Raw genomic sequence first — 22,005 nt, forward strand, 5'->3', positions numbered from 1 at the left:
GAAGTAAAAGAAATAACATTGCATTATCATCTTGAGCAAAATATATTTAGAAGGATAAATGTGCTTCTAAACTGTAATACTTCAAAGCCAAATAGACATACATGCCTTGAATTATTTACTGCTCTCAATGATCTATCCCATTCTTCATCATTCATAACTACTAGTAAATACATGTCACATATAACTTCTCTTAAAATTTATGCTACCTGATGTATCTTTGACTTCGCAGCTTCTATTAGAGCTCCACTTTCAGCTTTATGATTAGACCCATCTTTGTTGCTGTTATTACCAGTCTGTAGGGTGGTGAAACAAAGTTAACCAAAATTAAATATTTTTGATCATAACTGAAATCACTGATTTCCAAGTGAGCTAATCTGAATCACCTAGAGAACATTTTCAAAATTCTCAATCCCAGGTCCCAGAGATTCAGGTTTAATTGTTTGGAGTGGGTCACAGGTGTAGAGAATAAACTTATGGTTACCAAGCAGGGAACGGGGGGGTGGGATGAATTGGGAGACTGGGATTGACATATATACACCACTATATGTAAAATAGATAACTAATAAGAACCTACTGTTTAGTACAGGGAACGCTACTCAATGCTCTGTGGTGACCTAAATGGGAAGGAAATCTAAAAAAGAGTGGATATATGTACACGTATAACTGATTCACTTTACGGTACAGCAGAAACTAACACAACACTGTAAAGCAACTATACTCCAATAAAAATTAAAAAACAAAAATAGTTTGGAGTGGATGACAAGAAACTCTACTTATACGAAGCTCATAGTTTAGTATAGAGATGGGCTAGGTTTAAAAAGCCTGGATAGGGCTTCCCTGGTGGCGAAGTGGTTGAGAGTTCGCTTGCCGATGCAGGGGACACAGGTTTGATCCCTGGTCTGGGAAGATCCCACATGCGGTGGAGCAACTAAGCCTGTGTGCCACAACTGCTGAGCCTGTGCTCTAGAGCCTGTGTGCCACAACTACTGAAGCCCACATGCTCTACAGTCCGTGCTCCGCAACGAGAGAAGCCAGCTCAGTGAGAAGGCCAAGCACTGCAACGAAGACCCAATGCAGCCAAAAATAAATAAATAAATAAATTTACTAAAAAGAAAAAAAAAAAAGCCTGGATATTACTTGGTCAGAACTCAGATTGTCTTTCTGCAACCCACAATAGATCATGTCATTCCCTCTTTAAAAACATTCTCTGGGGACTTCCCTGCTGGTCCAGTGGCTAAGACTCCACGCTCCCAATGCAGGGTGCCTGGGTTCGATCCCTGGTCAGGGAACTAGATCCCACATGCTACAACTAGGAATTCGCACGCAGCAATGAAGATAATGCGGGCTGCAACTAAGACCCGGTGCAGCCAAATAAGTAAATAAATTAAAAAACAAAACAAAACAAAACAAAACTTTCTCTGGTATCAACACTGCCAACAACATCATACCCTAAATACCTAGCAAAGTATTCAAAGTCCTTCACGATCTGACCCATATTTGAGATGCCAACCCTCACCCCAATGATCTCCATCACATCCCTCAGGTACTCCCCAGGTCAGATGACCAGAAATCCTCCCACACACCACTCTCACTCCTTCTGTACTCTCTACTCTGCCAGGATGGTCATCCTGCTCCATCTTTCCTCTTCTGACTTGTTGAACTGTTACATCTTTCAAGGCTCAAATCAAACATCCAAACTGCTCTGAAACGTTCCCTAACCTCCTTGCTCCTTGTCATGAACAGATTTTGCTCCATCTTTCTCTTCCCACAGACGTGAGTTCCTTGAAAAGCAACAACTGCAGTGTTTTCATTTTTGTCACCTTAGTACCACCTCATAGAGCACACAGCATCTGCTGAAATGAGTTATATTTCATCAACTATTACAAGTACTGAATATAAAAACAAAATATTTTACTACACGACAGTGTTTGGGAATAATGCTAAGATTATTTAACTGAACTCTCAGATATACACGCCTGTAAAAAGTAACGCTAAATGTTTATTTTTAAACCTCAAGAACTTATACAGGCAGAAAGAAATGTATTGATAATCTGTTTTCTACAAACACTCCTTTTTCAACAAAGAAGCAGGAAGAGGAAGAAAGAAGGATCATCCCTTGGCAGCCAGAAGCACAAGCAAAATGAAAATCACAAGAACGAAGATGTGTTCTTAATTTACACCAAGTGTCTCCAGAATGTGGTGAAGCTTAATTGTCATAAGTATGTCCTCTTTTTGAAGAACTTTAATGATGAAATTTTCCCAGATAATGGAATTTTGTGGTCTTCATTCTAATCTTCACATTCTGTAAAACTAATATCTCACACATGAAAAGATGTGAACATATATCCTTGGTCATTAGGGAAATCAAAACTATTATGAGGTACTACTTCATACCCATTAGGATGGTTACAATTTTTAAAAGACGGGTAAGGGCTAGTGAGAATGTGGAGAAACTGGAACCCTCAAAAGTTGCTGGTAGGAATATAAAATAGTGCAGCTACTTTGGAAAACAGTCTGGTAGTTCCTCCGAAAGTTAAACATAGAGTTACCAAATGATCCAGCAATTCCACTCTTAAATACACACCCAAGAGAACTGAAAACATGCCCCCACAAAAATTTGTACATCAGGGTTCATAGAAGCATTATTTATAACAGCCAAAAGAGGAAAACAACCCAACGTTCATCAGCTGATGAATGGATTAAAAAATGTGGCATAAAAAAAAAAATGTGGGGCTTCCCTGGTGGCACAGTGGTTGAGAGTCCGCCTGCCGATGCAGGGGACACGGGTTCGTGCCCCGGTCTGGGAAGATCCCGCATGCCGCGGAGCGGCTGGGCCCGTGAGCCATGGCCACTGAGCCTGCGCGTCCGGAGCCTGTCCTCCGCAACGGGAGAGGCCACAACAGTGAGAGGCCCGCGTAACGCATAAAAAAAAAAAAAAAAAAATGTGGCATATCTACATAACGGAATATTATTTGGCCATAAAAAAGAATGAAATAACATGAAAAAGGAATGCTACAGGCTACACCTGGTAAACTGAAAATAATATACCAGAGGCCAATCATAAAAGGTCACATAGTGTATGACTGCATTTATATGAAACGTCCACAAGAGGCAAATCCACAGAGATAGAAAAGTAAACTAGTGGTGACCAGAGGCTGAGGGAAGGAGGGAAAGGGAATCACTGCTAACAGGTACAGGGTTTCTTTCCGGAGTGATGAAATTATGTAGTGGTAATGGTTGCACAATTCCGTGAGTATACTAAAAACCACTGAATGGTACACTTTAAAATGATAAATTTTGTGTATGTAAATTATATTTTAATAAAGCTGTTAAAATAATATTTAATAACCACAAATATTAATCATACTTTACATTTTAGTCTGATCACCTCAGAACACTCACCTCATTCTTTCCATTTTTGTTATTGTTGCCCTGTGAAATCATTTTTTCTAGAACAGCAAGAAGATGTAAAGCTTTCTCAGCTTGGTAGGTTAATATATACAGGTCTACGAGCAAAAAACACACTGCTTGGGCAAATTTTTCTTCTGGGGGGAAAAAACATGAAAAGAAAAGTCACAATCCAAAGTGAAGCAAGTATCTCAGACCATTCCCCACAGAAAAAGCTCTAAAAGCAAAGCCTGAGTCTTGACTTAAAGGAATGTTTATTACCTAGAGCTGTGGATGGAAGCCACAGTGTCATTCTATTAGGCATCTCAAGGCCTCTCATATCAGGGATTCTACTGTCTGAAATTCCTTTGGCAAAATATCTACCAAATACCAGCACATGAAATGAGGAGTATTACTTTAGGTGGAAGGAAACCCTAGTTCCAGTGCCTGCTTGGCTACTTAATAGATGTGCAGCCTCTGCACATCACTGAACTACTTAGACCTCAGCTGGCTGACCTGTAAAATGGGGAGAATACTTCACATGCCTGAAGGCAGGTGGTGGACCAGGCGATCCCGAGGTTCCTTCTAACTCTAAAAAGGTCTATGACTCAAGGAAAAAGACTTCCTTTCTAGGCACAGAGATGGGGAAAAGAAACAGGGTGATTACAGACACAAAAGAAACAAGGTGTGGACTGGAGTATACCAGAAAATTGAAACAGCCAAGAGGAAAATATAAAGACAAGAACTTCAAAGGAAGAAGAGCCCAGCGAAGAGAGGAGGGTTAAGCTGGTATATGACATAACACTATTTTCCTTTCCTTTCAAAAGAGAAGATAAATGGAAAGCGTCTAAAAGAAGACTGCTATAATCAAGAACTGAACATTTCAAAAGCCCTTAAGAGCCTCCTAACAAGTCTTTCTGATTCCATTCTTGCTCTTACACAGCAGCCAGAGTAGAATCCATTTAGAACTAAAGTCAGTGCAGTTGACGTGCAAAGGTCACACATCTCCAAGGGCTGCCCACCACACCTGAAAAAGAGTGAGTCCTTCCCTAGGCTAAAATGCTAACCCTGTGCTCCCACCTCGCTCCAGTCACCACGGCGCTCCTGCTGCTTCTCTCACTTGCCAGGACCATGCTCACCGCAGGGCCTCTGCACACACTATTACCTCTGGCTGTGATGCTTTCCCCCAGCTGCATGGCTCACCTCTTCTCTTCATTCAAGCGTCTCTCAAATACTGTCTTATCCCAGGCCTTCCTCAATTATCTTATCTAAAAATAACATCCCCAGTCAATCCTCTTACCCAATTTTAGCCTTTCTTTGCAGCATTTAACTACCTCGCCAGATGTATTTATCGTATTGCCTCTCTCTGCCATTAGAACATAAGCTTAATGAGGGTAAAGACTTTCTCTCTTTCATTCACTGTATTATCTTTAGACCCTAGAATAGTGTCTGCTCCATAGGGTATGCTCAATAATTTATGTTGTATGAAGAGCCAAGTAATAAAGTTAAAAAAAAAAAGTTTTCAAAGAAGGAGGAAAAGTGGATCTAAAAACTGACTAGTTGGTTGCTATATTCTGCTCAGCCATAGTAAAGATGAACATCATTTCATTAACTGTTCTGGAAATTCTAAAAACCAGCTTTCTAGCAAAAGCACATCTGTGCCATCCTAGAAGTATAACTGATTTCCAGCTTTACAGGGGAAAGGAACTGGTCCCTAGCACACAATCCTTCACCACTGATGTCTCCTGCCTAGTCTGTCAACCACTGCATCTTCAGGGCTGAGGGGCAGAAGAGCACCCGGAAAAGGCCTCCCTGGAGCCACAGTGAGAGCTCTCCAGCCAGCCGTCAGCACAAGGGACCCTGGAACCTTCCCAAAGTACCAGAGCAAGTACAGACCACCACCCGTCCTGTGGTGACCATAACAGCAATAAGGGGTTTATAAATCAGGAATTTGCCCCAGTGTTTTGAATTTAAAAGAAAGGAGCCATGGAGAAAAAGACAATTGAAATCTGATTGCTTGCAGGCTGGAAACTAACAGCCCCCTCAAACATTTCCTGGGTCCAGCTTTGCTGCTTTATTTGCTCCCTCTTCTTTCTTTGCCCTTACTTGTCTTACTACTCTCACTTGAGGCTAGTAATTGTAAGCTAGTTAACAAAAAAGCTAATTGTGTTCTATACTATCTACTCTATGATTACCCACAGAAATTTCAATTAGGCAATATACAAAATAAAATACTACATTGTCCCCTAACATTCCAAAACACTCCTTCCTTAATATACTACTTAAGAAAGAAAGGATCAGGTACACTGAGGTGGTGTTTAAACATCAAACAAAAAAAAATCAGTAAATCTTTTCAATTAGAAATAGCATTTCTAACAGTTATCATCAAAAACTGGGGTGGGGGTAACTGGGATATTAAAGGAAAACCTGGATTCATCTAAAAGTGATATAATTTTTATTTTTTCTTACCATTAAGAAAACTCGACACAGCTTTTTTTCTTTCTTTAAACACTCTTATGTAATTCTGATTCAGGTTATTATCTAGATGAAAGAATCAGAGACCTTCACAGGTATGAGAAGATAGGCAAATTTATGATTTGACAGATAACATACCAAAAGGTTCTATGAACTGATAAAGTTTTTCACCAACGGATATGGCTTCTGTATACTGCCGGAGATGATACAGGATGACTGCTTGATTGTAATACAACATACTGTTTTCAACATCATCTAATCCATCCATTTCTTCAACAGCCGAGTGCACCTATTAAACAATCAACAGGGATTATGTTCTAACAGTACTAAAGAGCAAAAGTGAAAGACTAAATGAATAAACAGGAACACAGGCCAACATTTCTTACTCTAAAATTTTCCACATTTTTAGTAGGACCTCTAGATTTTAATTACTCTCACATACTAAAAATTATTTCATTCATATAAAATTCTGCTAAGTAAAACATTCTGATGGGACTTTATTAAGTACCTTGCCCAAGGCAAGGCGAGTCTCTTCCTTGCCACTGTGAAGGTATCCTCAATGCTTTCTAAAAGCCAGTGTGGCTTCTGAGTTGGATTCCTACTTTCCAGCCTCACGTAGCAAGAGGCTACATAGGGAGTGGGCAAAACTCAAAACGACCTTTCCTATGAGGATTTTATGAGGTACATATACGTAAACTTGATTCCATTTTGTAAAAACCAAAGTAAATTTAAACATTAACAAATAATACTATTTAACTATGTGCCAGGCCTGCTACATTAAACCCTTTACAGAGAATACCTCATTTAATCCTCATACCTCAAGGACATAGATATTATCATTTCCTTTTTATAAATAAGGAAACAAGCGAAAAAAAGCTTAATTATCTTGCCTGAGGTCATATGGCTAGAAAGTATATTTTCTGATTTTCCTATTATGTTCCGGTTTTATTCTCACAATTTAAAAAAAAAGATTTTTCAAAGTAATGAACAAAAATACACTTTGTCACACATGGTGGTGAAAATCGGCTTTTAATGGCTTTACTAGAACCCTAACATCCACATCTGATACCAAAAGAAGAAAAGTCACAACACTTAGCATTTTAAAGCTAATGACGATCTGTATACCCACTTTCTGTAATAGGCTTTTAAATTTTTATCAAGTTTTACAACCATTCTATAATCCCATGGAACACATTAAAATGGAATTCTACCTGTATTAAAATTTATCTTTCTTTGCCACCACAAAGACTGCAATAAATTACTGAGGAATGTTAAGTAATTAATTCTAAGACTGACATTTTCCTAAATTAAGCAGTGGAATTTTGACATACAGTTGGCCCTCTGTATCCACAGGTTCCACATCTGTGGATTCAACCAACCACAGATTGAAAACACTTGGGGGAAAAAATTCCATAAAGTTCCTAAAAGCAAAATTTGAATTTGCTGTGCGCTGGCATCTATTTACATAGCATTTACATTGTATTAGGTATTATAAATAATCTAGAGATGATTTAAAGTATACAGGAAGGCCTTCCCTGGTGGCGCAGTGGTTGAGAGCCCGCCTGCCGATGCAGGGGACACGGGTTCGTGCCCTGGTCTGGGAAGATCCCACATGCCGCGAAGTGGCTGGGCCTGTGAGCCATGGCCGCTGAGCCTGTGCGTCCGGAGCCTGTGCTCCGCAACGGAAGAGGCCACAACAGTGAGATGCCCGCGTAATGCAAAAAAAAATAAATGAATAAAGTATACAGGAAGATAGGAAGATGTGTGTAGGTTATATCAAAATATTATGCCATTTTATATAAGGGACTTGAACTGTGAATTTTGCTACCGCGGTGGGGGGGGGTCCCCGGAATCAAACCCCCGTGGACCTCCAGGTTCAACTGTACAGGGACTTAACAACCTTGGTCTAGCTAATGATAAGAAACAGAAAGTTCATGATACATAGTGATTTGTAATCAGACTTCTGCAGATTTCAATCACCCATGCGGTGAGCCTGATAGGAGGATTCAATTGTTAACAATTGGTCCTAGCTAGGTAATAGCATGTGCATCTCAATGAGTTTGGGGTCTTTATAATGTTCACTTATCAAGTCTCTATCTTCAAGTGATTAAAAATAGTCTCTTTAAATAGAGAAAACTCAATTTCCAAAGAAAGATAACACTTCTAGGTAGTTATGCAATGAAGAGAGAATAAGCTAAGAAGGGATAATTCTCAGCCAGAAAAAGGGGTTTTGGACAAATTAAGGAGTTTTGCTTTCAGCAAAGGTTGAACTTACGATATGAATAACTTTGCCACATTTTCTATGATTCACCAAAATAATCTAGTAATTGCTCCAGCCAGAACAAAAACTACTCACTAAATGAGATAAAAAGTCACTGAAAGTGGAATAAACTGACAAGGTGTGTCACTATGCCCAGGACATGTGACTGAACAGAAGTATGATTTAGAGAAAGCAAGGAGACACAAGTACAAACACTTGTAGGAAACTCAAGAGAGTTGGAAGGCACTGGGTGTGTATCTGTGTGTTAGTTACTGAACCAATCTTATTAAGAATAAAGGCTGGGACTTCCGTGGTGGTGCAGTGGTTAAGAATCCGCCTGCCAATGCTGGGGACATGGGTTTGATCCCTGGTCCAGGAAGATCCCACATGCTGCGGAGCAACTAAGCCCATGTGCCGCAATTACTGAGGCCACACGCCTAGAGCACGTGCTCCACAACAAGAGAAGCCACTGCAGTGAGAAGCCCGCACACCACAACAAAGAGTAGCCCCCGCCTGGTGCAACTGGGGAAAGCCCACAAGCAGCAACAAATGCAGCCAAAAATTAAATTAAAAAATAACAATAATAAAGGCTGATGAAAGGATTTCAAAAAACAATTGTCTTGGCTTAACAGGAAGTTTGCAGGAGCCTCTTATTCTTTATTTTTTAAAATTAATTAATTATTTTATTTATTTTTGGATGCACTGGGTCTCCATTGCTGCATGCGGGGTTTCTCTAGTTGTGGCAAGTGGGGGCTACTCTTTGTTGTGGTGCATGGGCTTCTCATTGTGGTGGCTTCTCTTATAGTGGAGCATGGGCTCTAGGCGCGTGGGCTTCAGTAGTTGTGGCACGCAGGCTTAGTAAGTTGTGGCTCTCGGGCTCTAGAGAGCAGGCTCAGTAGCTGTGGCACACGGGCTTAGTTGCTCTGTGGGATGTGGGATCTTCCTGGACCAGGGATTGAACCCGTGTCCCCTACACTGGCAGGCGGATTCTTAACCACTGTGCCACCAGGGAAGTCCCCAGGAGCCTCTTATTCTAAAAAAAGTTTTCAGGATGAACTTGTACTCAAAGCCCAAATTAATGTTCCCTGCAAGAAACTGTCTGTGGGGTTGTAGGGCACAAGTACTAGACATCAGCAAACATCATCTTTCCTCTGATTCCGGAGCTCCAGATAAATCATGGTTAATAAGACTAGAGCAATGATGTAATGTGATGACATACACATTTACAAAGACTGAGGCAGTTATGAGAACAGGCTCAAGAGTCAGAGGGTCTGGTTCAAATCCTGCTTCTCCCCTTCCTAGCTGTAAAAATTAAAATTAGTAGGCCCTCTAAACCTCAATTTAAAATTGAGATAGGGGACTTCCCTGCTGGTCCAGTGGTTAAGAATCAGCCTTCCAGCACAAGGGAAACGGGTTCGATCCCTGGTCGGGGAACTAAGATCCTACATGCCAAGGGGCAACTAAGACCTCACGCTGCAACTACTGAGGCTGCGCGCTCTGGAGCCTGTGCACCACAACTAGAGAGCCCATGTGCTGCAAGTAGAAAGCCTGTGTGCCACAAGGAAAGATCCCGCATACTGCAACAAAGATCCTGCATGCCACAACTAAGACCCAGTGCAGCCCAATAAATAAATAAAATATTTTAAAAATTAAAAATTGAGATAACAAATACCTACCACAAGGGTTGAATGTGAGGATTATATGAGATATGACATAAAAAGCACTTAATATGAAATATGGAATCAAGTAATAACCATTTAATAAATGTTGGCTATTATTCTCCTTTTCATTGATGAATTTTAATAGGGTTGAAAAATTACTTTACTCCTATAAAGTCATGAAGAGCCTGAAGGGGTCTCTTATTTCTAACCATGTCACATTTTAGGTGATGCTTCCACAGTATGGTGGTACTCATGAATCCAGGACGGGGGCTCAAAAAGGTCTCAAGACCTTGTACAGCATGAAGCAGTAACTAAAAACACAAACAGAACTGGGTTCATGTAGCTCTTATTACTTAAAAGCTTTGTGTCTTTTGACAATTTATCCAAGCCATCTGTACCTCAGCTTTCCCATCTGTAAAATGAGAAAAAATATAGTAGCTACTTCACAGGACTACTGGGAAGAATAAGTGAGATGTCCTATATGAGGTTCTTACTTACATAAGGTCTGTTACACAGTAAGCACTAAAGGTCTGCTATTAGCCCTCTTGAATATCAAAGGTCTACCCTTGTGATGCTGTTATGCCCAATGACCAAGGCAAGTCCCAAACCATATATAAATCAGAATATCTTTTATTTGATCAGTTAATCATCTCCTAATCCAAAGTGCTAAATCAGTTTGACATTATTATTAATAATCAGATCTTTGCAGTTATAAATAAGATAAAGTCTCAGCAGCTACTCTTCTCATATATTTCTATTTTAATTCTTTCTCAAAACTCCAAAGCTCATTCAAATTTTGTGTATTAGCTTATTCTGTTCAAGTTCAAAACCCCATAGAAAGACTTCCCTGGTGGTGCAGTGGTTAAGAGTCCGCCTGCCAATGCAGGGGACATGGGTTCGAGCCCTGGTCCGGGAAGATCCCACATGCCACGGAGCAACTAAGCCCGTGCGCCACAACTACTGAGCCTGCGTTCTAGAGCCTGCAAACCACAACTACTGAGCCCGTGTGCCACAACTACTGAAGGCTGAGCGCCTAGAGCCTATGCTCTGCAACAAGAGAAGCCACGACAATGAGAAGAAGCCTGCACACCGCAACGAAGAGTAGCCCCCGCTTGCCGCAACTAGAGAAAGCCTGTGCGCAGCAACAAAGACCCAATGCAGCCAAAAAAAAAAAAAACCAATAGAAAATAAAATCGCACAACATACCTTTCATTTCCTGGAATAAGAATTTTATACAAATAAAATTAATACCAACAAATGTTTTATATTAGAAATTATGCTATTAATATCAGATAGGAAGTGAAATTAATTTTACTTAACTAACTTTATTTCACAGTCTAGAGAGCACCACAATATTTTTATAATGAAATTCATTTATGTATCACCTGATTCTTCAGCTGGTTAAGTGTCTGTCTTAAACTATCTGTTGTTGTCTGGTTACTTTTGAAAAACTCAGCTACTGCTGTATTCAAAATTATTTTATAATCGTCTTTGTTTATGTCTTGTAGGCAGGCAAGATGTTGCAGACAGACATCATAATTTCCAGCCTAAAACAAAAACACACAAACAAAATTACATACCAACTTTAAGAACTATACATTCATTTCCAAATATATTTCATTGATCTTTATTTAAAAATTCTTACAAAGACAGATATAATTCCTCTAAATATACTAATTAAAGTCACTAGTTGAAGTAAGAGTCATGCCAATTAAGAAACTGTGATAAAAAAAAAAAAAAAAAAAAAAAAAAAGAAACTGTGATATGTCAATTATATCTCAATAAAACTGAAAAAAAAATTGTGGATATTTATTTCCAAAGAATGAAACTCTAACAGTGATACATGTGCATTATATCTACAAGACACAGACACATATATGGGTATGTAATATACCTATATATAATATATATTATAATCAGATATAATATATATTAGTACACATTGCTAGCAAGGTATAATAGCCAAGGCTAGCCAAGAAAGGTAATATAATTACTCCAAATTTTAATTTCTAGTATACTTGGAATACCCAAGTATCAAGTTCTTCCACTTACATGTATGTAACTTGATAATCAAATAATGTTTTCTTTCATATCGTTTAATGTCAGAAAAGTTAAAGTTTTGACAATAAACTTTTGGGGTTCCACTTTAAAGTACAGTCAAGGAAGAGAACTGAAGAGAGTAGTAAAATGAAAAGACTGACTCACATATTACAAATCTAAATTTAAGAGACTTAATAACAACATTGACAGTTAAAATATGTTTATGGAAACACAAAAATTTGGGAATGGCTCAAATTACTCTCATTCCTTTCACCATATTTAAACTCTAAAATTAAAAAAAATTTTTAAACCTAAACCTACTCTATAAACTTAAACTCTTGAATTAGTACAGAACAAAAATTATAAATTAAAAAATTCACTGTGAAAATATTGATGCTTGACAGTTACTAAAAATGGAACAGATTAAGAGAAACCACTTCTTACTGTGAAAGCCTGGAAAGCACTGGTGGACAACTCCTTCTCTTGATCAGTAATCCCAGAGGACTGACCTGTCCCTTCATGTTTCTCTGCTCCCTGATCTGCAAACATACAAGTTTTATAGTTCTTTAGAAATAACAGTAATGCAGTGAATGTATCCCTAGTTTTCTTCTTAATTGTCTTCTTCTTAATGAAGTTGCCAAAGTTAGACCTCTCTCAAACACAATGGCTATTAGTGTCATAAGTGAGGAAGAAGCCATTCCTTCGAAAACTTAAGAAATGTTTCCTTTTGCTGTGGAAATCCTTATGTAAGGATTACACTTCTGTCTGTCAGGTCATTCAGGATGAGAATATTGTGTTCTCTTAAAAATATTAGATCTGTCCCCCAGCCATATACCAAAAATCCCACATATTCAAGAAAATATGCCAGGCCCTGCAGACACAAGGAGATTATAAATACATATACAATGCCTTCAAAAAGTTTATAATCCAGTTGGAACACAGCAACATTTAACAATGAGAAAACTACATTTATAAGAACTCATAGGTAATTTCCAGGCAAAGAAATCCAAAAGCCAAGATTAATACATTTAAAAAGCCTCCTTGGGACTTCCCTGGTGGCCCAGTGGTTAAGAAACCACCTTCCGATGCAGGGGACGTGGGTTCAATCCCTGGTTGGGGAACTAAGGTGTCACATGCCACAGGGCAACTAAGCCTGCACCCCACAACTAGAGAGCCCATACGCTGCAACTACTGAACCCATGCGCTCTGGAGCCCGTGTGCCACAACTAGAGAAGCCTGCGTGCCACAACTAGAGAGAAGCCCATGTGCCCAACAAAGAGCCCGTGCACCACAATGAAAAGATCCTGTGTGCTACAACTAAGACCTGGCACAGCCAAAAAAAAATTTTTTTTAAAAAGCTTCCTTAACAGAACTGTCCATGTACATTCTAATATTCACAATTTCTACCCAATTTACTCTTTTAAAAATTAGATTTTTTTAATTAAAAACATAAACATAAAAATCTCAGCTGAACCAAGTCTTAAACTACTCAAGGACAACACCTGTTGGGTCTGAGCGTAAACTGGTTAAGACCTCCCGGTAAGGAATTGCCAATACCTGTCTATGTACATAGCCTTGACCAAACAATCCCACCTCTAGGTATTCACTCTACAAATACACAAAGATGCTCACTGCAGCACTATTTATAAAAGTGAATGTCTAGAAATAACACAACTAGAGATATCCTTAAATATCCCTCAGTTAAGAAATTGCTAACTATATATTCCAATTTAAAAAAATTGCTAACTGAAGCATGGTATAGGAATACAATGGCACACTAAACAACTGTTAAAGAAGTTGAGTCTACATGTGTTGACATGGAAAAATATCTTCAACATCTTAAAGGAACAGATTGCAAACAGTTTTTTAAAAAAAATTAATTAATTTTTGGCTGCATTGGGTCTTCGTTGCTGCAGGCAGGCTTTCTCTAGTTGTGGGAAGCGGGGGCTACTCTTCATTGTGGTGCGTGGGCTTCTCATTGCAGTGGCTTCTCTTGTTGTGGGGGGCATGGGCTCTAGGAGTGTGGGCTCAGTAGTTGTAGCTAGTGGGCTCAGTAGCTGTGGTGCACGGGCTTAGTTGCTCTGCGGCATGTGGGATCTTCCCGGACCAGGGATCGAACCCGTGTCCCCTGCATTGGCAGATGGATTCCTTCCTTCCTTATTTATTTATTTTTGGCTGAGTTGGGTCTTTGTTGCTACACATGGGCTTTCTCTAGTTGTGGCGAGTGCGGGCTACTCTTCGTCGAGGTGTGTGGGCTTCTCATTGCAGTAGCTTCTCTTGCTGTGGAGCACAGGCTCTAGGCATGAGGGCTTCAGTAGTTGGGGCTCATGGGAGTCTAGAGTGCAGCTCGGTAGTTGTGGCGCACGGGCTTAGTTGCTCCGCGGCATGTGGGATCTTCCTAGACCAGGGCTCGAAGCCGTGTCCCCTGCATTGGTAGGTGGACTCTTAACCACTGCGCCACCAGGGAAGCCCGGCAGATGGATTCTTACACTGCGCCACCAGGGAAGTCCTGCAAACAGTATTATACAACTGAACTTCATGTTTTGTAAAGATATATACATAGATATGTACTTCTGAATATGTACAGAATAAACTTTGGAAGGATATACATCAAACTCAGTGATTACCTTCAGGGAGTGGGATGGAAGAGTGAGAGATTTTACTTCCCTTCCTATTCCTCTCAATTGTGAAACTGAGCAGGACCCTGTCTGTGGGGCCCTCCTGGATACAAAAACCCTTCCAAACACCCCTCCCACCCCGTTTTCTTCTTTGTAGAAAAAAGCTTCAGGCTCCTAGACCTTTCCTGAGTACCAAAGGGCAGATTCAAACAGTAATTAGAGAAGGGAGAGAATGCAGAAACAAAGGTGGAGCAGTCAAGAAACAATAGTGCAGAGTACTGGTTCCTCCTCAAGGAATATATATAACACATCTCTTGAGTTCTTCTGCAGGAACTAAGGCCCCCACACAGGTGGAGGATAGTAACTTCAGTCTGAGCTCAAGATTCCTGGACACCACCCTGTTACCTCACTACCAACCAATCAGAAGAAAGCCACACACCCTGCAGCTCTCACCCCAAATTTTGCCTATTAAAAACTTTTTTCCAAAAACCATCAGGGAGTTTGGGTTTTTTAAATACAAGCTACCCAATCTCCTTGTTTGGCCCTGCAGTAAACCTTTCCCTGCTCCAAACTCTGACATTTCGGTTTGTTTGGCCTCACTGTGCTTCAGGCACATAAACTTGCATTTGACAACACTTGTTTAAATTTTTATAATTTACATGGGTTACTTTTTTTTTTTAAGTTTTATTTTTAAATGCCTGCCTAAAACTAATACAAGGTTTTAGAATTCAGATAAGGGGTTACCTCCAGTAGTCTAGTGACTGCAAGATGCATGGGGTGGAGAGTGGGGGGTGCTTCTGGGTGTGTGAGAATTCATTAAACTGTATGTACACTTATGATGTGAGCACTTTTTGATAACTGCCTAGAAACCTGTTTTCCAGGATCATTTCAACGAATGAGTCCTCAGTAGAGCTGACTTTGGGAAGCCCTGGCCTGGCACATATAAGCAGTAAGCAAAGACCCCCAATTTCCCTCTGTCAAGATGACATCATGGTACAATGAAAACATACGTCTTGGAATCAGTCATATCTTCAGTCTGGTCTCCCCTTCACCATCTAACTCTCTTAACTAGATATTAGCTTCCTTTCCCCTTTCCTTTTGACAGAACTAAGGATTCCATTGTGTTTGTTTGTTTTTTTATAAAATACTTATTTCTGCACTTTAAACATACAAATAAACCATGAAATTAGATTTAGTGTGAACAGCTCCATAGATCACTGCAAAACCCCTATTATTACAATACTCTTGAGAATCACCGCTTACACTTAGAAACAAAATATAACCTGTGCTTAAGTGAACTTATCTAAGACTTAGATCTGCCCTACAAAAAAAGGTATTCTGGTATTTGGGGTTTTTTGGGGTGTTTTTGTTTTTTTAGAGGTAAATTTTATTCACAGTGTTTTTTAAAAAATATTTATTTTATTTATTTATTTTTGCCTGCGTTGGGTCTCAGTTGCAGCATGCGAGATATTTATTGTGGTATGTGGGATCTTTCACTGCAGCACGTGAGCTCCTCTCTAGTTGTGGTGTGCGGGTTTTCTTTTCTCTAGTTGTGGTGCACGGCCTCTAGGGTGCATGAGCTCTGTAGTTGTGGCGCGCGGGCTCCAGAGCACGAGTGCTCTGTAGTTTGAGGCACACGGGCTCTCTAGTTGAGGTGTGCAGGCTCAGTAGTTGTGGCACATGGGCTTAGTTGCCCCACGGCATGTGGGATCTTAGTTCCCCGACCAGGGATCAAACCTGTGTCCCTTGCATTGCAGGATGGATTCTTTACCACTGGACCACCAGCGAAGTCCCTGGCATTGGGGCTTATTAGAAGTGTTACCTCTGATAATTAAAGTTAGATAAATTAGTATTGCATTTCCACTTTTGCATACAAATAAATAAGAATTGATTCGTAACAGGGAGGACAAAAACTAATAGTTTAACAGTTTAAACCAGTGAGAGAGCTCACTGGTTTAAGAGGACCCTGTCAAACAGCTTTTTCTTTAGAAAGCCAGTAACAGTGAGTTACTGTTAACTCAACTGTTTACACAATGCACCTGCTTTGCAAAACTTTCAGGTGCACAATGACAGTAAGGACCATTTTCTTTAAAATGTGTAAAAATGGGGACACAGGATTTCAGGACCCCAGAAAGCCAGGTATGAGTTTAGATTGAGACAGAACCTCAACTCTAGGTATATTCACCGTAAAATTTTAACAATGAACGTAAATACTTTGAAATTTTTTAGGAAACCTAAAGTGTTTAAAAACTCTCTCCCCTCATAAAGAAGTACACTAAATTTAAACCAAATGCCCAAAATTCTTAGTTTGCCATCAAGTTATCTCCATAGCTTCTTCTAAAATATAGCCTCTCTAAATTAGATGACATTCTTTAATGGGACTTCTTGGCCCAACTGTCATTTATAAATTGTGATTATAAATACAAGGCAGAGGGAAACATCCAACAATTCACCAAGGCACTGAAGAGTTTAAGCTTCTACTTCCCACCAGAAGCAGACTGGCTTATGTGGCCACTGCTATCATTATTCTCTAGGAACTGTAAAAGTCTCCTAAAATCTTCCAAATAAGGAAAGAAGCCAACTTTAATAAGCTAGACTCTAAGGATGACAAGAGTCTCTGAAATAGACATTTTAGAGAACTGAGCTCAGTAAACAGCCTTTTTACATGTTAACCAGCTATTATTTTACCTACATTCTTTTACTTCAAGATAAAACTACGGGGAAAAAAACCCACTCCAGTAGGATTACTATTCCTATTTTCCTTATCTTTCTGCACTTTTCAAGTTTTCTGCAAGGAACAGGTATTATTTTGACAATCAGTCTTTAAAACATTCATTTTCTTCGTAACTACTGACTTCTTACCAGAAAGAGGCTGCATGTAATTCCACAACGTGTCTTTATTTGTCCGAAAATAGTCTCTATTGCCAATTGAAAGAGTATATGACCGTTCATCCACAAGCCTGACCTTCCTTCTACTCTGGCCTAATGAACAGCACTGACCATCTAGGCGAACAGAGCTCTTCCGCGCACAGACTTTGATGCTTTTTAAGCCAACGGGCTTCATTTCTAACCAATTAGGTTTAAACTAAGTAGAAAAGAAACACACTGCTTTTCCAAAACTGGAAAAAGTCAGTTAACGGAAAGCCCAGACACATTCCAACACAGAATGTTAACAATTCAAATCTGATTGGAGGGGCTTCCCTGGCGGCGCAGTGGTTGAGAGTCCGCCTGCCGATATAGGGGACATGGGTCCGTGCGCCGGTCCGGGAAGATCCCACATGCCGTGGAGCTGCTAGGCCCGTGAGCCATGGCTGCTGAGCCTGCGCGTGCGGAGCCTGTGCTCCGCAACGGGAGAGGCCACGACAGTGAGAGGCCCGCGTACAGCAAAAAAAAAAAAAAAAAAAAAAAAAAAATCTGATTGGAGGGGCTTCCCTGGTGGCACAGTGGTTAAGAATCCGCCTACCAATGTGGGGGACATGGTTTTGAGCCCTGGTCCGGGAAGATCTCACGTGCCGGGGAGCAGCTAGGCCTGTGCGTCACAACTACTGAGCATGTGCTCTAGAGCCCGTGAGCCACGACTACTGAGCCTGTGAGCCACAACTACTGAAGCCCACGCTCCACAACGAGAAGCCACCGCAATGAGAAGCCCACACCCCACAATGAAGAGTAGCCCCCTCTCGCTGCAACTAGAGAAAGCAACGCACAGCAAGGAAGACCCAACACAGCCAAAAATAAATAAATAAAACAAATAAATTTATTTTAAAAAATCTGATTGGAGGATCTTCCACACAAGCTACACTTTTCAAAATACAGCTCCAATGATGTTCAAGAAAAGAAAAATTTCCCCAAAGTAAAAGAAATGCAGGCCTAAGGAAATCTACTGCTACTCTCGCAAAATAGCGTTGATGCCTTTGTGAAGGAAAAGTTTAAATGAGGATGCCATTTCAAAGAAAAAGAATTCAGGTTTACTAAAGCCACCATCCAGCTAATGTTCACACACCTCACGTTTGGTTTTCTATCACATGACCAAGTACACCTGCCTTAGCAAAGCCCTACATACAATGGCTGATTTCTCCACAGCTCAGAGGACTAACATGTGACCGGCAATGCTATAGACTTGAGCACCCTGTCCAGCAGTGCAGAAACAAAGAACAGAATACCAAGCTTCAAGAATATCAGCACACTTTGGGAAAGACAGGCAAAGCAGAACGCTACCAGTGCTGATGACTGTTTTTATTTTCATAAATAGTAGTTTAAAAAAATAGTAGTTTTTATGCATGGAGAAGAGATTTACTCCAGTTTTCAAATATTAACAGTTATTAATTTACAAGTTCAGAATGACTAGATTTTCCTCAAACTTTTACATTTAACGTCGACTTCTTACTCTATTTGGAGTTTTCATTTTAAAGGGCCATGATGAATGTTTGATTTCATTTACACCTTCAAACAAAATTATAACCACCTTAAGTAATTTAATATATTCCATTTTAACTACAACCTTAAAACATTTTTTTTTTTTTTTGCGGTACGCCGGCCGCTCACTGCTGTGGCCTCTCCCGTTGCGGAGCACAGGCTCCGGACGCGCAGGCTCCGGACGCGCAGGCTCAGTGGCCATGGCTCACGGGCCCAGCCGCTCCGCGGCATGTGGGATCTTCCCAGACCGGGGCACGAACCCGTGTCCCTTGCATCGGCAGGCGGACTCTCAACCACTGCGCCACCAGGGAAGCCCCCTTAAAACATTTTAAGTACAACCTTTGACTTAAAAAGACAAAATTTCTGAGAATTCAAATAACTTATAAATCTAAAAAATTAAGCTTACTGAAAACAGTGACTCTTTAATGTCCATGCAATAACATAGTAAGGCCTCAACTTATATTCACAAATATAAATCAGTTATTCATTTTAAATTGGAATCATAAGACTCTAAATTCTTAAACACTAAAAACACCTAAAATACCCAATGTAGAGACTTCTCTGGTGGCGCAGTGGTTAAGAATCTGCCTGCCAATGCAGGGAACATGGGTTTGAGCCCCGGTCCAGGAAGATCCCACATGCTACAGAGCAACTGGGCCTGTGCACCACAACTACTGAGGCTGCTCTCTAGCGCCCGTGAGCCACAACTACTGAGCCCACGTGCCTAGAGCCCGTGCTCTGCAACAAGAGAAGCCACTGCAATGAGAAGCCTGCATATTGCAGAGTAGTCTCTGCTCTCTGCAACTAGAGAAAGCCTGCATGCAGCAACGAAGACCCAATGCAGCCAAAACTAAATAAATAAATAAATTTATAAAAAAATAAAATACCCAACGTAGGTCACTTAGAGAAGATACTTTATGTACAGACTCCATTAACTATACTTCAATTTTTAAAATGCACAGATTCTTTACTGGACCTTGAAAAAAAGCAAATGGCAAGACAGTATTGCACAGTTTATTTCCTCATTTGCACGTGTGTGTGTGTGTATGTATATATATATATATATGTATATATACACACACATATATTTTTTAGTCGATGTAAGCTTGGGTAGGCATAGAAAAAGTCTGGAAGAACACACAAACTCAGTATTAGTTACCTGGACAGTGAGACTGGGTAGGTAGAAGTGATAGAGGACTTCATGTTTTTTACCTCATACAGTTAATAACGATAAAAAGGTTGGGGTGTTTTAAATAAAATAAAAATATCCTTAACTTAAAGTTTTCCCATTTTGTTTGTTCTTCCTACCATTTTTTTTTTTGTGCAGTACACAGGCCTCTCACTGTTGTGGCCTCTCCCGTTGCGGAGCACAGGCTCCGGACGCGCAGGCTCAGCGGCCATGGCTCACAGGCCCAGCCGCTCCGCGGCATGTGGGATCTTCCCACACCGGGGCACGAACCCATGTCCCCTGAATCGGCAGGCGGACTCTCAACTACTGCGCCACCAGGGAAGCCCCTTCCTACCATTTTTACAGTCATTCTGGCTCAAAATTTCAAAGCCATCTTCAAGTACTCTTCTCCCGATTTCATATTACTCATCTGGTCCTGTCTTTCCCATATTCATAATGTCATCAACTTTTTCCTATTAAGCCTACTACTGCCATCCTCATAGTCCAAATTCTCAGATAAATTCAAATCTAGGATTTTGCATCCTAACTCCAGCCACTTTCTCCTTTCAAATAACTATCAAAAGTAAAGTCAAATAAATCACCCTAAAATATTGCTGGTGTTTCACACCACTTTTATGTTACATAGGGACATGAACCTTAGGACTTTCAACTGCCCCTTCAATGTTTATGTTTGAATCATAAAGGGAGGATGGGATCAGGGTGGATGGGAACCCCCTCCCTTTATGATTTGGTTGAAATACAAATCAGGGTGTGAGAACTGCTGGCTGATCAATCACTAAGAAGCCACGTAACCTAGAAGCACAGGTAAATTCTCCAGTAGGTGAGTCTTGACCAGCTGGAAACAGGAAATGGGAGAAAGCTGGACAAATAAATCATCCCTTCTTTCTCTCTCATATGGACTATTCTGAAGTGTAATTTCTCCTCGAAAACCTTACAGAAAAGTCCCATATGCAAATGACCTGCTACGTCTCTTCACAGGTCACGATGGAACAGTAGCTAGGGCTGTAATGTAGTTCATCTTCCTTTGCCTTCCTTCTCTCCCTCACCTTCACTATCCTGGGCTTGCACCTTCCAAACAGTGAACGCCTTAATCGGGTTCTGCTTCCCAGAGGGTGTGGGCTAAAACACACACCTCACCTCAGCTGATCCTCACAAGCTGTAACCTGGGGAGGTAAACAGATTATTAGGACCCCCATTTTACAAATGAAGAAACTGAGGCTTAACTCAGAACCTTTCCCAAGGAGCAAGGACATTGTTCAAACATCACCTCTAAGAGAGCCCTTCCTTCTCTAACCAATCCACTCAAAGTAGGGTCCCTGCTCTCAGTTATCCTCTATCCTTTTACTCATTTTTTCTTTTCTTCACAATATTTATCACAGCTTGAAATCCGAATTATTTCTTACTTTGTTTACATGTTTATCTGCCTTTCTTACTACATTACAAGCTCCTCATGGACAGAGACTTCGCAGTGTCTGGCAGAGCAGGCTATTGGTGAATATTTAATGAATAAATTAATATCACAACATTAGCTGGTCTCAGCTAGTTTCTGAGCTTCCAGTCTTGTTTCATTTAAATCCATCCTTGGACTTCCCTGGTGGTCCAGTGGTTAAGACTCCACGCTTCCAAAAAAAAAAAAAAAAAAAAAAAAAAAAAAAGACTCCACGCTTCCACTGCAGGGGGCACAGGTTTGATCCCTGATCGGGGAACTAAGATCTAAAGGCTGAGAGGTGAGGCCAAAAAAAAAATCCATTCTCTACCACAGTCAGTGTGATCAGGTCACTTACCTCCTTAAATCCTTTCATGGGCCTCTTTCTTACCTAATGAAGAACAAGCTCCATGAAAAGGGTCTTGGGCTCAGGAGCTCAGACTTGAAGCAGCATATAAACTAGATTTTGAATGAGAAGCATGTTCACCAGATAGAGAAGAGAAAGAAGCGCATTACTGCTCAGAAACTCAAAAGAA

General features: G+C 40.4%; 1 protein-coding gene across 7 annotated transcripts in view; it reads right to left on the reverse strand.

Annotated features, from left to right (window-relative positions):
• CNOT10 (CCR4-NOT transcription complex subunit 10) overlaps nt 1-22,005 on the reverse strand; it is a 63,654-nt gene that overhangs the window by 39,220 nt on the left and 2,429 nt on the right. For 5 of the 7 annotated variants that reach the window (XM_065884625.1, XM_065884624.1, XM_065884623.1 and 2 more), the window contains exons 1-5: nt 12,268-12,360; nt 11,169-11,330; nt 6,001-6,151; nt 3,403-3,545; nt 207-293 (exon numbers count right to left, since the gene is read on the reverse strand). In XM_065884625.1, the coding sequence (XP_065740697.1) occupies nt 207-293; nt 3,403-3,545; nt 6,001-6,130 (360 nt within the window). In that variant the 5' untranslated portion in view covers nt 6,131-6,151; nt 11,169-11,330; nt 12,268-12,360. Of the gene's footprint in view, nt 1-206; nt 294-3,402; nt 3,546-6,000; nt 6,152-11,168; nt 11,331-12,267; nt 12,363-17,303; nt 17,506-22,005 lie in introns of those variants that run through there. The other 2 variants (XM_065884618.1, XM_065884619.1) reach the window with 2 other exon arrangements.

Source organism: Phocoena phocoena, chromosome 10 (assembly GCF_963924675.1).
Source record: "Phocoena phocoena chromosome 10, mPhoPho1.1, whole genome shotgun sequence".
Taxonomy (NCBI): domain Eukaryota; kingdom Metazoa; phylum Chordata; class Mammalia; order Artiodactyla; family Phocoenidae; genus Phocoena; species Phocoena phocoena.